An 18102-nucleotide genomic window follows, 5' to 3' on the forward strand; every position below is an offset into this window, starting at 1 on the left:
CATGCGTCAAATGGAATTCAATGAGGCAGATTTTCTATGACTGGATGCCCTTCCTGTCACCAACTCTTACTTATTTCCAAATAAGTTAGTATCTCCCCATAGCTATAGCTTTTTCATGGAAGACTGGATTGCTTATATGACAGTGATGCTCACTTACAACCATCACAAGATGCCAAAACAAGTGTGTGTGTGTGTGTGTGTGTGTATACACACACACACAAAACAGGTTCCTTTCAGTTTCCATCTACCAAAGCCTTGAATGGATTTGGTCAGCTCAGGGCATAGATGACATATGCTCAAGTTGCTATGCAGTGGAACTGAACCTGAAACTATAGGGCTAAGAAGCCCATTTCTCAACCACATGGCCATGCCTGCACCTATTAAATATATTTTTTTATTCACTTTAAATGGCGAAATATCTTAAAATATCTATTAGAAACTTAGAATTAAAAGTAAGATGAAGAAACAAGAAACCTTAGAAATAAGGAGTAGCATTTTGTAAGTCATAATTTCATATCAATTTACTTTGAGGCCATGCAATTTTACAGACATCAACTTATAGGATCAAGTAGCAGAGAAATAACCTTTCTTGATATATAGAAAAGGAGTAGGTATAAATTCCTTATGGAGTACCCAGTGCAAACTATGGACATGCAAGAAGAGTAGTGATATCATAGGCAGGTGAATAGAGAAAGACTTTTATGCAGCAGATGTCAAGTAAAATAAATACTAAGAGCACACAAATACATCTTTCTCAAATGCCAGGAAAGATGTTCTGAAAATATAAGAACCAGAATAAGAATAGGCTAGAGAAAGTTCAAAGAACTATTACCTCTACTGGTAACAAAAGACTTTCCTCTCAGAGTGAAAGGCAGATTGTATGATGACTGTATACAAACTGTAATGGTATTGAAATGTGGGTCCTGAATGCAGAGGACATATGAAGACTAGAAAATAAATAGTATGCTCCTTTGGATGCGCAACATAAGAGTGCATGATCAAAAAGATACAAATGTGTTGAGAGAAAAACTGGGCATAAGAACAATCAGATGTAGTTTACAATAGAGAAGACTGGTGGTTTGGTCATGTGATGTGTTTGGATGAGGACAGCTGTATAAGAAAGTGCTGATCATTTCATGTGGATGGAAACCCAAGAAGACATAGGACAAAGTAGTGAAGGCTGATCTCAAAATTTTGAGCTTGCCAGAAGAGATGGCAAAGTATCGCATGATTGATGATACAGAGTGCTCAAGAAGACTCCTCAATCACAAAACTGAGGTTCTGGAATGCACACAATTGGGCTCTTCACCAAATTTGTCCTAGTTAAACCTTCTCCACTCCATTATCTCTCTATCACTCCTCCTACTACTGCAATATTCTGCAGCAATTAAATGAGAGCAGAACTACATATTTCTGTGCTACCAGTTATCTCTCACTCTCCAAAGAATCACTTATTCTTGACAGCCATACCTCATTCTTACCCCTGTCTTATATCTACCACTGATCACTCTCACCAAATTCAGTCCATATACTTTTGACCACTCCATCCCTATCACTAAACATCTCTCACTCTCCAAATACTCTTGCAACCTTTACCCTACCTCTCATCCTTACCTCTCATCCTTACCCTATCTACAATTTTATTTTCTACTGCTCTTCACCCTTTCTGTACTGCCAGTCATCACCTTCTCTCCCGAGTCACTTCCACTGACATCCATCCTTCAACGCAACATAAAGAATCTTGAAAAGGCACTCAGTTCTTAATTTACAGACTTCAAAATATTTAGCAGCAAAAGTTATATTGCCAATGGATATCTGCCTGAACCAAAACCACTTCACCAAGTATTCTACTTGGTTTTGTCATATACCAAACACCTAAAGTACTTACTATGATCTATATAAAATACTCTGCCATCTGTGTGAATACGTTCTTCCCAGCCAGGCTACAAAATAGAAGAAGAGTATATATATATTTATCCATATATTAAAGTCAGACAGACAACAATTAACAAAGTGAGATCATAAGGCAATAAGGTAACAAGGTAAATCTGAAGTTTTATACTGACATTGTGTGAAGTAACTAAGATGGATACATTAAAACAATAGATAACTGTAGCATGCAAGAAACTTTATAAGAATATACTCTGCCGCAAGCTAACTATAGTTAAGTCTTGTTGTTGCAGAGAATTAGTATAATAATTTTACATCCATATTCCATGCTAGCATAAGTTGAATGAATCAACAGAATCTGACAGCTCAGACAACCATGCTGTGTTCCACATAACTTAGTTTTTGTAATGGTTTCTATGGCTGGATGCCCTGTCTAACACCAACTACTTTGCACAGTGTGTGTGATGGATGCATTTTTTAACATCAGCACAAGTGAGGTTGTCTTGTCCTTGGCAAAACCTAGTGTCCTCTCGACCCTACATTGTCTCTGCACTGAAAATAAACTTAATTGCTGAATATCACTGAAAACTCCAAGAGGCTAGAAATGGTGTTTCCTCCCTTTTATACAAGGATATACGCTACAATTCAGGTGAAGTTAAGATTAGGTAATATCACTGTCTAGTCACAATGAAATTCTCATAGAAATGGACCACAGAGCTTATTCAGCTAGAGGTTGTGGCCATGCAAGAACACTGCCATTAGATTATGTAAAACAAAAAAAAAAAATTAAGTTTAACAAATTAAGAATGAGAGATGGAGTAAGACTTAGATTTTCTTTTTTAAATTGAAAAGGAAAGATTGAAATAAGATGAAAGGACTTGAAGTAGTTTATTAATGACAACTAAAACTTCTAGATTGAAATATTTATATCGTCAGTGACAACTAAGAAATTATACATAGTTTTGTATTTTAAAACTAAGATAAAAGTATTTAAAAATTTACAGTGGAAAATCAATGGGTGTGAATCTTATGGTGGATTACCAACAACAGAGAAATCAATGTGATATTTAAGACAGTTACTTACCGGCAAAGGTCCAAGATTATTTAAGAGATCCTCATTAGATGACGATCGTACAAAAGGTTTAGGAGCATCTGGTGTAGCTGCCGTTCTTAATGAATTTGAACGTGTTTTCCGTGGATCTTCCTTAAAGGCAAATAAATAAATTAGTACAAAAACGAAAACAAGAAGGAAGGCTGTAAAACTGTGAAATTAGATGTAATTATATCACAAAAGATTACCCCCCACCTCCCAGTATATGATGATGTAAAGCTAAATGTCTAGGTTCAAATTATTTTCTTGTACTCCAAGAAATTAACATTTTTCTATTTGAGGACCAACACATCCATTACTTTTTATATGAAATTAGCTAAATGGCTGCAGGTACCATCTAATTCCAACTTTCTTTAAGAAGCTGAGCAAAATGACACCCTAATTGTTGGTTCTTCAATATATTTAGGATATTCATATAAGTATCTATAATCCTCATCAGTTTTACATCAGCTTTTCCATGCTGACATGGGTTGGATGGGTTGTCATAATTGATGTCATTTGGTTAATCTGAGATTTAAATATATCTATATTTGACTTCAGCCTTTGGTTTTGTACCATAACTGGTTACCCACATTCTATTTTTAACCTGATGAATATAAAATGATTATAAGCATTTATCAACAGAGTTAATATGTATGTAGAAAACAGAGAACCGATGTTTGTTAATCTTTTTGAATAATTACTCGAGGTGTGTGTTAGTTAGGGCTTTGCACTCCGAATTGTAAAGATCATGCTTTTGATTCCTGGACATTGTGTTCTTGAGCAAAACACTTCATATCATATTGCTCCAATCTACTCAGCTATGAGTTCCAGCAATAGCTAGGAAATTAAATCCTGTCACAGACTGGTGTCCCATTCAGATAGCAGTGTTGTCATCTCAGTCACTTTCACACCATGAAAACCAGGTTATACCCAGGCCTTATGAATCATAAGACAACCAAGTCTATTTGAATAATTGCTGTAAGAAGAGAGATGTCATTGCTAACATGTGAAATAAACAAACATCATAGGAAGTATTTGTGATGTAATTCATCAAACAACAGTAGGACAGATACATAAACTGGTGCCTAGTATTTATTCCTGGAGAGAATCTAACAAGTTAAGGCAGTAAAAGAATATGATAAAAATAGTGCAGGATAAAAAAAGAAAAAATAATGGTTGTGTTGAAGAATAGTTTTTAAATATAAAAGTGCAGAGGTTGAAGAAGAAATACTGTTTTAACACTGGAAAAGTTTAAAGGAAAAATGAACTCTAATGTTTTAGAGAGCACCCTTCATTTAACAAGGATCTATTTAAAACACTATAATTCATTTCTATTTTGTGAACATATTACACTGTGTAACATGATTTTTGTCCTTGGGTAATAACTGTTATTTCCTATTTGCTTACCACTAGAAAGTATGAAAAATTGTTAATATTTCTTTCAAACATTGCTTTTGTTACATTTATTCAAACCTCCAAAGAATACCTCTCAACCCATGGCTATGGTACTCCCCCACTAAAGGGACATGCTCAAGTGGTTAAGGTCAAGCAACTGACAAGCAAATCTATGGTACTGAGCAGAATATTTGCTATAATGATATTTCTGCTTCAGCAACTTAGCATTGAATCTGTCTGAAATGTAATTGAAAATAGGTCGGTCTTAAAACATTGACGTCCAAGTCACAAAAGCAAAGTTTGAAGGAAATAGTAGTTATTTCATCCGATTTCTAGATAGAAGCAAATAGGAAATAACACTTACTGACCACAGACAAAAAACAGATTTTTTTACATTGTAATTAACTTATTTTTGCAATACAGACCACTGCTGGGTCTTTTGAACTCTAAAGGTAGTTGTTCTTTTTTTTGTTTTGTTTTGTTTTTTTTCCAGTTTAAAAGGAAAGCTTACAAGGAAGCATACAGCAGGTTTGGTTTGGTGAAAGAAGCAAACAAAATGGAAGCATTTGAAGGATTTCTAGGTTTTCCAACTCTGGAGATAATCTATAAAGATATATTTCAGTTCATTTTTCATTGATATAATTAAACCTAGTTCTGTTTTATAACTACTATAGAAATAGTAAAGTCACCATTTCAAACTGTGATGGTATCACCATCATCTTGTGATATTATCTAATGACAGCAGGACCTTAACATTGTCACAGCTAATACAGGAATTTGTCAAGGTATTAAACTCAAACCTAAATATTAATAACAGTATTTATAAAACCCAAATGAAAACAAAATTAGGAAAAAAGGGCCCATCCCAGATTTCTGTTTCATAATTCCTGCTGTCATAATAAAAAGTTAAGCTGTTGACATGAAATAACCGACAACAAAAAAATAAAAATGAAAAATATATTCCATTGAGAGGAGAATGTAAGTAGAGAACTCAAAGGTGAATGTTACTGAACCTATTGAACAATCATCCATTTTGAATTGAACTTGGATGGAGAGGGTTGGAAAGTGAAAGAGAGAGAGAGAGAGAGAGAGAAAGGAAGATATTCATTTTATAACATACTCCAAAGAATGAAATACTTCTCATCTCTTCACAAGAAACTAATTTACATAAGATTTATTAAAAGTACAATAAATTAGAAAAGCTAGAACTGAGATTGAAACCCAGTTTTAGACACTAGGTCAGCAGTTTTCAACTGTGGCTCTCAAGGCTGCTTGTGACCTTTAAGCATCCCTCCAGCAGCCATCAACGGTTTTTCTCTCTATAAATATAATTAATTCTTCTTCAATTGACTTGTGTTTTACTTGTCTTTGGTGCAGCCCTCTGAAAAACATCTAGGTTTGGGATCTTGCCTGGATATTAAAAAGGTTGAGAAACACTGCACTAGATTGTCAAGTTAACCATAAATAAAAACAAAAACAACTTTAAATATCTAACAGTCTAACAACTTACCCAAGTTGTTGTTCTTGTGTTATGATCAATGAAGAATGGTCGAGAGTTTGGAGCAGTTGAGGTTGCCCAACCTGCAGGGAGAGGTTCCTCACTAACATCACTATTTGACTGCAATCAAACAGGAGAAAGAGTAACATTTCCATACTAAATAGACTAACAATTCAGTCTTATACTGTAAATGGGATATTGTCATTATTTGTGATAGGTGCAGGGATGGTTGTAGCTGTGATTAAGAAGTTTGCTTCCCATCCACACAATTTTAGGATCAGGTTCCACTGTGTGACACCTTGGGCTTATATCTTCTGCTATAGCTCTGGACTGAGCAAAGCTTTGTGAATGGATTCAGTAGACGGAAACTCAAAGAAGCCCATCGTAATACACACACACACACATATATATACACATGTGGGTATATACATGTGTATTTGTGCATTTCCTTGTCTTGACATTGTACAGTGGTTGCAAAAGAGTGTCACTGTCATACAAGCAGTGTCATTCATTTACAATATTCTGCAGAAACTTCTCTGGTAATTGGAAAAATATTATCCTGCTTTAAAACAGATGAGGATTAATGACAGGAAGGGCATCTAGCCATAGAAAATCTGCTTCAATAAATTCTGTCCAACCCATGCAAGCAATGAAAAGTGAACATTAAAATGATGATAATTATGCGATACAAAATCACATTGTACAGTGGTCCTTCATACATGTGCATGCATGCACATACACACACACAGATATAATATTTCGCAAACATAGGATTTATATGTGAGCTTAAATAAGTTTCATGTTCAGAGAGTACAATAATCAGACAGGCTTGTATGGTTGCTGTGTACTATTCTGCAATTGTTCATATTAGTAGCACACATTTAAATCCTGTGTTAAATGATATTTATCTCTAACTGGATGGAGTACTTCTTTGTTTGTTTGACCCAGTCCAATCTGTAAAGTGGTTAATGTTAGGAAGGACACCCAGCCATAACAGCTATGCCAAAACAGACAGTGGAGCTTGCCATCTTCTAGCTTGCCAACTCCTGTCAAGCCATCCAACCCATGCCAGTACGGAAAACAGACGTTAAATGATGATGATGATGGTGTGTGCATGTGTGTGCATGCGCACACACACATACACACACTACAAAGGACAAAATCTTTTCTGCTAACTGAAGTCACATCCGAGTTTTCAAAATTAATTCTTGATCAATTTTACCAACATTATTTAAGAACAGATAAGTAAATATTCAATAGCTCTTTTAGAAATGTGAATATATTTATGTTTATTGTCTGACAGGTTTTCTGCTAACTGGGAGGGACAGGAGTGATATTTTCCATTGATAGTTCTTCGAACAATCTTGAAGTTGGCATGGAATCAGAAAACACACACCTCCACACATCAAAAACCAGCTAATTCAATATCATCATGATATGAAGAAATAGTGAAATATCAATGTTGTATTTTTGAGATACAATACTTGGCATAGCCCAGTGGTTAGGGTGGACTGAGCAGTGCTTGTCTCCTTGAGCAATACACTTTCATTTCACATTCCTTCAGCCTACTCAGCTGTATATGAGTTACAGCCCCATAGTGATAGTGCAGCTATTTTTCTCTTCCAGCAGTGACATTTTGGATGTTCTGCTGAGCCAAGAGGCTTATTTATGTCTGCTTATGACTATGCAGGCACCAAAAACAATCGGTGAAAGAATGGTATATTCTATCAGATCATACACACTTGCAAGCAACAACTTTGCACTCTTAGCTTTCTATTCTTGAATTCCTGGCCCAAATACTTAAATACTTATTACCACAAATTAATTAGCAATTCCTCAGACCAACAGTAATTAAACAATCTATTTTCTTACAGACACACACAGATGCCATATTTTATTTCCTTTGACAAGTCACACAAATATTCGAATTATAATAAAAGAAGACATCATCACTCAAAATTTGCTAAGGTCAAAACTATGGCTAATTCAGATGTTATAGGGACAGATTATATATAACAAAATTATGTATTGGCTCAAACACTTTGAAGTAAATATCCAAGTTCTCTTATCCCATCATCATGTAACAGGAACTAAAGGGCCCAAAGAATGTATTGTGTTCCTCTTTTTTTTTTTTGGCATGCTCTTCTTAATACCAACCACTTCACAGTGTACTGGGTGTTTATTTCATGGCAACTGCAACATAGAGATTGCCATGCAGCCTGCAATACTAAGATCCTTTTTAACTGAGTGGGGCAGCTGTGGAAAAGAGAAAGGTAGCTTTTGGGGTGAAGAGTTGAAGTGAGGGAAAAGAGTCCACAATAGGTTTTTTTTTTTCTGCTAACTCACATTATAGAAGGGTGAGAGTGTAACTAGAAAAAGATAAAATAGTGGCAATGGAGTGTCAGGATGGAACCTCAAGATACAAAGGTCAATATAAAATGCCATTCAAGGAAATATAATTGAAGAACTAATCCAAAAACCAATATATTTTGGTAATTGTTATTAGTCTGGACAAAAGTGCTTTGCATTGGTTGATGATGGGAAAGGTTCTCTGATTTGAAGTGAAAAATGCAGGAGCTATTTTTCTTTGACATTTCAAGGTATTCAAGACAATTTTTAGGAAACATCAGTTGAAAGCATGTGAGAGGGGAAACTATTTCAGTTGTGCATTACAATTCCGAGGAATGCATTGAGCAAAATAAAAAATATACATTTTAGTTCTATTACTTCAACAGTTACTATCATTAACAATTACAATAATTATTACAATTATCATCATCATAGTCAGAAATATGTAAAATACCATTATGTGGCAATGAGCTCTCAGAAAAACAAGCTTGTCAACTAGTTTCAATAACCTGATTAATTTGGTAATGTTGTTCCTCTAAAAAAACATTAATAATAATGATAATAATAATTTATGCACACAGACAGAAATTTTAGGGGCAATGTTAGTTGATACTATCAACTCTAGTACTTGACTGGTACTTTATCAACCCTGAAAGATGAAAAGTAAAGTCAACTTAGAACATTAATTTGAAGAAATGCCACTAGGCATTTTGTCTGACATGCTAACAATTCTGCCAGTTCACAGCCTTAATAATTTTTTTAATAATTATTAAAAAAATTAATAATAATAATAATAATAATAATAATAATAATGGTTTCAAATTTTGACACATGGCCAGCTATTTTAAGTGGGGAGGTAAGACAGTTACATCGACCCCAGTGTTCAAATGGTACTTTATTTTATCAACCCAAAAAAGGTGATAAGCAACATTGACCTGAGCAGTATTTGAACTCTGAATGTAAAAAGCCAGTAGAAATGCCACTAAATATTTTGTCCAATGTGCTAACAATTCTTCCAGCTCACTACCTTAATAATAATAATAATCCTTTCTACTATAGGTACAAGGCTTGAAATTTGGAGGGAGGGAGCCAGTCGATTAGATTGATCTCAGTACACAAGTGGTACTTAATTTATTGACATGAAAGGCAAAGTTGACCTCAGTGGAATTTTAACTCAGAACATAACAACAGGCGAAATACCACTAAGCATTTCACCCAACGTGCTAAAAATTCTGTCAGCTTGCCACCTTTATTATAATAATAATAATGAGATTATTATATACACAGTGCTCGAGTGCACTACAGAATTATGTAAGAAGAAACCAAAGAGACAGAAGAATGTAAAAATGCCAAGCAGCAGCTGATGAATGGAGAAAGAGAAACAGCTTCAAAATATAAATAAGGAGAATACTGCAGTGAAAGAGAAGAAGAAAAAGCTGTTACTGTGATTACCATTGTTATTCCATAGTGGTCAACTAACTTACCACCTCTACTGGGGTTGACTTAGTGTAATGAAAATAATTGCTTTCTCTATAAAAGCAATTATCATTTTTATTACAATAATCATTATTAGAATAAATCTTCAAATTTATACAAGGAGTGGCAGAAGAACCTCCCTTAGCTTTTCCTGCTACACCCTGCCACAAATGAAGTAACTTTTGCTTTCAAGATGTCCTCGTGGTTTTGGCCAGAGTATGCCATGCACTTACTGTTGAGATGTTTATCAAGAATGGTGAAACTAGAATAGGTTTCTTTGGGGGTTTTTCCCCCACACCCTTATATGGGAGGGCAAAAGAGTTATGATATTTTTGCCTTTCCTGCTAGTGTTAACAGACTAAATGAAACCACTTCAAACAATAAAACTGGATCAAGGGCTTATATATGTAAAGCACCTGCTTTGTAATTAATTTAAACCAATTCCAAAACCAGTCAGTAGAAGTAGCAACAGCAGCAGGGCAACCAGACCAAATGATTTGCTGTATCTAATGTTTGAACCTTGTGGTTCTGACTTTAATCCCACCAGTGCTGATCTCTCCTTGCATCTACTCAAATAAGTACCAATATTAAGTATGATACAATAGTTAGAATTTAGGCACAAAGCCAGCAATTTTGAGGAGGAGGAAGTTTGTCTTTAACCATTGACCCCAGTACTTGACTGATACTAATTTTAGCAATCCCAAAAGAATGAAAGGCAAAGTCAACCTCAGCAGGATTTGAACTCAGAATGTAAAAGATGAAACAAATATCACAAGGCGTTTTTAATTGATGTTCTAAAGATTCTGTGAACCTGCTGCTGTAATAATAATGTTTCCAAATTTTGGCACAAGGCTAGTAATTTCATAGGAAGGAATAAGTCAATTACATCAACCCCAATTCTCTACTGATACTTATATTATTGACCCCAAAACAATCAAAGGAAAAATTAACCTCAGTGGAATTTGAACTCAGAGCATAAAGACAGACAAAATGCCACTAAGCATTTTGTCAGGTGTGCTAACAATTCTCCCAGCTCACCATCAAAATAATAGTAATGGTTTCAAATTTTTGGCACATGACCAGCAATTTCAGGAGAGGGAGTAAGTCAATTACATTGACCCTAGCAATCAACTGCTACTTACTTAATCGACCCTGAAAGGATGAAAGGCAAAGTCAACCCTGGCAGAATTTGAATTCAGAACATAAAGAGAGGCATAATGCTGCTAAGCATTTTGCCCAGCAGGCTGATGATTCTTATTTCTTTATTGCCCACAAGGGGCTAAACATAAAGGGGATAAACAAGGACAGACAAAGGGATTAAGTCGATTACATCGACCCCAGTGCGTAACTGGTACTTAATTTATGGACCCCGAAAGAATGAAAGGCAAAGTCGACATCGGCAGAATTTGAACTAAGAACGTAATGGCAGACGAAATACCGCTAAGCATTTTGCCCGGCATACTAACGATTCTGCCAACTCACCGCCTTCAACATGCTAATGATTCTGCCAGCTCACCACCTTACATAATAATAATCCTTTCTGCTATAGATACAAAGCCCAAAATTTGGAGGAGGGGGCTCATCAATTATATCAACCCCAGTGCATAATGGGTCCTTATTTCATTGGGCCCGAAAGGACGAAAGGCAAAGTCAACCCCAGTGGAATTCTAATCCTTTCCACTGTAGGCATAAAGCCCAAAATTTTGTGGGGAGGGGTTAAGTAAATTACATTGACCCCAGTGTTTAACTGGTACTTATTTTATCAACCCCGAAAGGATGAAAGGCAAAGTTGACCTCAGCGGAATTTGAATTCAGAACATAAAGACAGACAAAATGCCACTAAGCATTTTACCCGGCATGCTAATGATTCTGCCACCTCACCACCTTCATAATGATAGTAATGACAATGATTTGTGATTTAGGCACAATCCAGCAATTTTGAAGGGCAGTATAAGTGGATACCATTGACCGGTACCTTATTTTATTGATTTCGAAGAGATAAAAGATGGAGTTACCCTAGCACAAACCAAACTCAGAAGATACAGAGTTGGGCACAAAGACAGCAATCCTGAGGGGAGGGATTAGTTGATTAGATTAACACCAGATTCTAGAAGGCCTATCAATTGGCTACTTTCTTATGTCTTACAATATATATATCATCATCGTCGTTTAATGTTCTCTTTCCATGCTAGCATGGGTTGAACGATTTGACTGAGGACTGGTGAACCAGATGGCTACACCAGGCTCCAATCTGATTTGGCAGAGATTCTACAGCTGGATGCCCTTCCTAACGCCAACCACTCCGATAGTGTAGTGGGTGCTTTTACGTGCCACCGGCACGAGGGCCAGTCAGGCGGTACTGGCAACAATCTCGCTCGAATGTCTTTACACATGCCATCTGGCATAAGTGCCAGGAAGGTGATGCTGGGCACAGGTGCCATGACGATTTCACTTTCACTTGCCCCAACAGGTCTTCGCAAGCCAAGTTAATATAAATGTCAGCAATCAAGTACATATATGTAAGTACACAGAAATGAAGCCTTGAAAAATTACATACAGTTTGGGTATCCTTGTCTTCACCAGTTGGAAATATTACTGTCCATGGGATAAAAATATGTATATATGCAATAGTCATTTTTCCATGCTCATGCTCACATGGATCAGACAGATTTTGTGCAACTGGATACCCTCCCTGCTGCCAACCTTCAATTATTTTCAAGTGAAATGTGTTCATAGAAGATTCGTCTAACAAAACTCTTGGAAGCAGTGCCCCAGTATGGCCACAAGCCAGTGACTGAAGCAAAATAGATTTTATAGATATTTGAAATTTTGTTCTAAGTGAAACTAAACATTAATTTACTTAACAAATCTACCTTTTGCAATACATGTACCTTTGTGTCTATAAGAGAGAGAGAGAGAGAGAGTGTGTGTGTGTGTATGCACATATGCAGTTAGTATAATGTAAAGAGATTTTATTTCACACAACTTTGTCAGTGAACCAATTAAATTAGCACTTGTCTCTAACACTGAGAAAGAAACATCAATAGGTTTTAACTACAACAATATGTGCGTAGATAATACTTATTTCATTTGATACTTAAATTTTATTTACAACTTGTAACAGAACCTGCTGCTTTGCCTGAGAGATTGTAGTTTTATAAAAAAAATTGAGGCCAAGGTAACAAACTTATTTTATATTTTAGTATTACAAAATTTATAGCTATTACCAAAGTTATTTCCTCCAGAAATATGCCCCAAGTTCAAATCTTGTCACGGTCAAATTTGCCTTTAATCCTTTCAGGGATTGATAAAATAATGTACTGGGATCAATGTGATTGATTTACTCCTCTAAGTAAAATTGCTGGTCATGAGCCAAAATTAGAAAGAATTATTTTTATTAGTCCTAATAAGGTTAGTAAATGGCAGAAGTAGTAGAAAACTGGGCAAAATGCTTTGTACCCTGTACACCTCTATATATCCAAAGTTCAAATCCTGCTGGTGTCAATTCGTTGTCCTTTCAAGATCAAGGAAATAAATAGCAGTTAAGCACTAAAATTCTATATTACTGGTTATATCCTCCCCACAATGTTTGTGATTATTTGCCATTATTGATGCTGTGTTGGATACTGGTAAGATTTTGGCAAACCAAAACATGTTGAGGTAGATTTTCTACAGCCAGATTCCCTTCCTGTCTATTTTCAAGCAAGGTAATAATTCCCCCATGGCCAGGGACATTTTCATGGAAGGTTGGAAATAAAGTACACTGTTTGTATGATAGTGACACTCATTCACAACTTATGTGATGTGAAGACAAGGAAACCCAAACATACTCTCTCACACACACTTTCTCATGCAACAAGCATACTTCAGTCTCCATCTACCAAATCCATTCACAAGACTTTGGTTGGCCCAGGGCTATAAAAGACACTTGCTCAAGGTACCATGTATTGGGACTGAACCTGAAACTATGTAGTTGGGAAGCAAACTTCTTAACCACACAGCCACAACTGAGCCTTTATAAATATTATTTTAAGAAAAAATAAAAACATTGTTCTTCAAAAACATGCTTTGTAGAAAATAATATTTTAATGTTTGGTTATCTTCCTCACATACTAAGAAATATTATTTTGGTGCACAAATCACTTTGAAAGGCACTTTTTGGGAGGGCGGGGTAGTTGGTTTGATGCAAGATACAAATCAGTCTGGTGCCAGCCCTTAACCCTTTTATTACTATATTTCTGTTGAAATATATTGCTTTTTTTTTTTTCAATTAATTTTGAAAATAATGAATTTATAAAATAATTTTGTCATTATCAATCTGGTGTTTTGGAATATAAATTAACCCTATGCCTGTCCTGTGTATCATGATACAAGGGACATATTTTGCAGACACTCATGCATCATAATTGATTAACATTTTCAATTCTTTTAAATTGCCAGAGTAACTTAGGATTTATAAAAAAGAAAGCTTTATGTTACTCAGAATATATAACATAAAGGCTAACTAAAAGTCTGCATACAAACATGGACATTTAAGACAAACTCATGAAAATGTTTGGGACAGGCAAAAGGTTAAGCCAAAACAGAAATTGACATGAAATTTAGATGGAAGGTTTTAATTTAGATCACTTTAACAACAGGAAGTTCATATTACAGAACTAGGCACAATCTTAGGTGAGTTGGTATCAAAAAAGGTTAAACATTTTTCTGTTAATTGCACATTTACAATAGACATTTTAAATAATTACCATAGAAATAGCAATCTTAGTTTTAAACAAATACTAATGTAAGAGTTGTTAGTTAAGATTATGTCAAATTCAAGGAAATTTTTACATTAAATTAAATTATATTCAAACAAGAAAAATAACAGTTTTCCAAATAATGTACAACATGTATAACAAAAACTTTCCAAACAGTGACAGTCTGGAAACTCTTATCGACTGCACTAATTCTCAGATACCTGTATTTAATATTTGTTTAATTTACAATGCATTCATTAGCTAATGTGACCGCCCCTGATTCAGAAAAATCAACAGACCGCCCCCGATTCAGAAAAATCAACAATCTGGAAAGACTGGAAACAAAAGTTTCAGAAAAATAAATGCTGTATCTGTAATTGTTGCTTTATAAACAAATACAGTTCAATGAGTGGAAAAAAAATAAATGAAAATATATCTTCTCTAAAGTTTCATATAATCAAATACTTACAGTTGAGCTGGTATCTTCTTCTTGTAATGTTCGAGTCTAAAACAAAGAAATATATACAAGAAAATCAATAAAAGCCAATACATAAATATCACAAGTATCTCTTAACAAGCCTAAATTCTCTTTTAAATTAATTTATTTGTTTTGCCCTTTAATAGCTCTTGTGGACTTCCGTCTCTCCCCATCTATAAGTTACAACTGTAGCCTCACCTAAGTGAGCCATCACCAACTATTCCTACTCCTATTCAAACAAAGCTAAGGTAGCCTTTATGCAGTCATTCAACCTAAAAACAACAACCAAATACCCTTATATAGCATTCTTAAATAAGGAAGGATACATTAGATACTGTATTCCTAGATATACTATGCCTAAAAAAGATCATAAATTTATTCGATTAGGGCTGGCCTGCAGCTAAGCAACTGCAATTATCTAGTTTTTGCAACTTCTCTTCTATCTAGAACAACACTTGTCTTTTCAGTAAAAACATTTCTGGGGCAAGCAAAAGCAAAATCATGATGGTACCTGTGCCCAGCATCGCCATCCTGGCACTTGTGCTGGTGGCACGTGAAAATACATTCGAGCGAGATCGTTGCCAGTGCCACTGGACTGGCTCCTGTGCAGGTGGAACGTAAAATACACCATTTTGAGCATGGCCATTGCCAGTACCACCTGACTGGCCTTCGTGCCAGTGGCACATAAAAGCACCCACTACACTCTCGGAGTGGTTGGCGTTAGGAAGGGCATCCAGCTGTAGAAACTCTGCCAAATCAGATTGGAGCCTGGTGTAGCCATCTGGTTCACCAGTCCTCAGTCAAATCATCCAACCCATGCTAGCATGGAAAGCGGACGTTAAACGATGATGATGAAGTGTCACTGCTTTTATCATTCCTCACACGTTATTATCTTTGATAGCATTATGCTGCCTTCTTCCCTTATAGTTAATGCTCAAGGATAGGAGGAAGTAAAGATGAAGTAAAGAGTCAAGGAGAGGCAGATGAACACAGGTTTGGGAATCATTGTCCTAGAATCTAAAACTCCATAGCTGTCACTCCCACACATGTATGATCTGGCAGCATGTACCACACTTTTGCTAATTGGTTTCTTAGGTGCCTGTGTAGTCTTGAGCAGACATAGACACCCTTTAAACTATTCCTATCTTCATCCCAGAGAAACATCAAGGATGTGGCACCTGGAGAAAGAGAGAACTGCACCAGCATTAGGCTGGTAGTCTCTCATAGCTGAGTAAACTGGAGCAACATGAAATGAAGAACCTTTCATGAATCACAACTACCCATAGGACCAGGCCTTCATATGGATTTCCAGTGCTAAATGGAGACAAGTTGATCATTCTATGTAAAACACTACTCCATCATAGGTAACTTTCTCAAAAACCCTTAACACCTATACCTCATTGTTAACTTGGAAAAATGTAGAATTGTGTGTGTGAGAATGTGAGTGTCCCTAGGCTTATACTCTAAACACAACACAAAACACCTACACGCATGGCTTTAATATTTGGCTTGTGGATCACAAGTTCAAAGATTCACATGATCGTTTTTTACCTTGACATGAAGACTCAAAAGCAATTTTTCCAGAATTACATAAAGGAATTTCAGAGTTGAGAACTAATTAAAATGAGAGAGAAGTGGATACTTATGAGAGAATTACATTGACAATTCTCATTATAATCTTGAGTTTTGAAAAAAACAGGTACCCATGTCAAATTTTCATCTAAGTTCATACACTAAATACAATAAATCTGACATTTATTAGAGGAGATGTCATGGAATAAATCATTTAATTTGTGAAAAACAAGAAAAACAAAAGTAATGATAACATTATTTTAAAAAAACCCAGGCATGCTGTAAATTTCACAATTCTTTGAGTCATATGGGGCTCTACTTGAAAACTATATAGTTTTATTTAGAATAAGTTAACTGAGTAAAGCCCATTTTTTACCAAGTAACACTCAAGACAAGACTTGAACTCATATGAGAGTTGACCACACACTCAATAATTATCTTGGGACTACACAGAAAGTGAGTTGTTTCTACAGTTTACAGTATGGCAAGTGTTTGAACAGCATAAAAAGGTCCTAAAGCACAACAAGTTTATGTTTTAAATATCATCAAAACATGTAAACACTGGCAAAAATAACTGCACCAAGATGTACAACCAAGCACTTTCACTGCCAGAAATGCAGAAATGAATTATCGAATGGTCATTTAATAATTGTGATCATCAATGTTATTAGGGTATGAAATATTTTGGCACAACTGTTTTGGTGCTACCTATTTGGCATCACGGATGTAACATTGACTTATTCAACATCAGACATTAATGTTTTTTTCATTCTCTGTCTTACTGTATGTATGTGTAAGTGTATTTCCCTTCATATGTATGAGGAGGTGGAAAGTGTTTATGCCAATTGTGTTCAATTAATTGTTAAGTCTTGCTCTCTCCTCCGCTCACCCTTTCTCTCTGCATGCATATATTTCTGCGACTCCAACACCAAAAACTAGTCAGCAAAACAGGTTGAGTGTCCAGTTGGCTATGCTGAATGGTCAGACACACCAAATTGTCTCATTTTGATGTTATTGTGCATCAGATTTAACAAAGGAAGAAGCTGATTTCGTTTTCCACTTCTCAGCCTTTTTCATCTTCATCTAAACATCCAACTTTTCATGCTAGCATGGGTTAGAAAGGTCTACTGTACAGCATATTACCACTTGCTTTGACACAGTGTCATTTCATCTGTGGTGCCCAATTCCGATACCTAGACTCACTACTTTAAACCCCAGATCATCTTCTGCCACCTTGAGTACTATCCACTCTCAGTACTTGGTATTCTTTACTCTCTTTTACTTGATTCAGTCATTTGACTGCGGCCATGCTGGAGCACCGCCTTTAGTCGAGCAAATCGACCCCAGGACTTATTCTTTGGAAGCCTAGTACTTATTCTATCGGTCTCTTTTGCCGAACCGCTAAGGGATGTAAACACACCAGCATCGGTTGTCAAGCAATGTTGGGGGGACAAACAGAGACACACAAACACACATACATATATATACGACAGGTTTCTTTCAGTTTCCATCTACCAAATCCACTCACAAGGCTTTGGTCGGCCCGAGGTTATAGTAGAAGACACTTGCCCAAGGTGCCACGCAGTGGGACTGAACCTGGAACCATGTGGTT

At 35.9% G+C, this 18102-nt stretch overlaps 1 protein-coding gene across 1 annotated transcript in view; it reads right to left on the reverse strand.

Moving 5' to 3' along the window:
- The window catches only part of LOC106873354 (E3 ubiquitin-protein ligase NEDD4), a 353166-nt gene that overhangs the window by 22403 nt on the left and 312661 nt on the right, over positions 1 to 18102 (reverse strand). Inside the window, exons 13-16 of the mRNA XM_052965854.1 lie at positions 14910 to 14945; positions 5889 to 5996; positions 2975 to 3094; positions 1889 to 1943 (exon numbers count right to left, since the gene is read on the reverse strand). Coding sequence (XP_052821814.1) covers positions 1889 to 1943; positions 2975 to 3094; positions 5889 to 5996; positions 14910 to 14945 — 319 coding nt within the window. The remainder of the gene's footprint in view (positions 1 to 1888; positions 1944 to 2974; positions 3095 to 5888; positions 5997 to 14909; positions 14946 to 18102) is intronic.

Source organism: Octopus bimaculoides, chromosome 2, assembly GCF_001194135.2.
Source record: "Octopus bimaculoides isolate UCB-OBI-ISO-001 chromosome 2, ASM119413v2, whole genome shotgun sequence".
Classification (NCBI taxonomy): domain Eukaryota; kingdom Metazoa; phylum Mollusca; class Cephalopoda; order Octopoda; family Octopodidae; genus Octopus; species Octopus bimaculoides.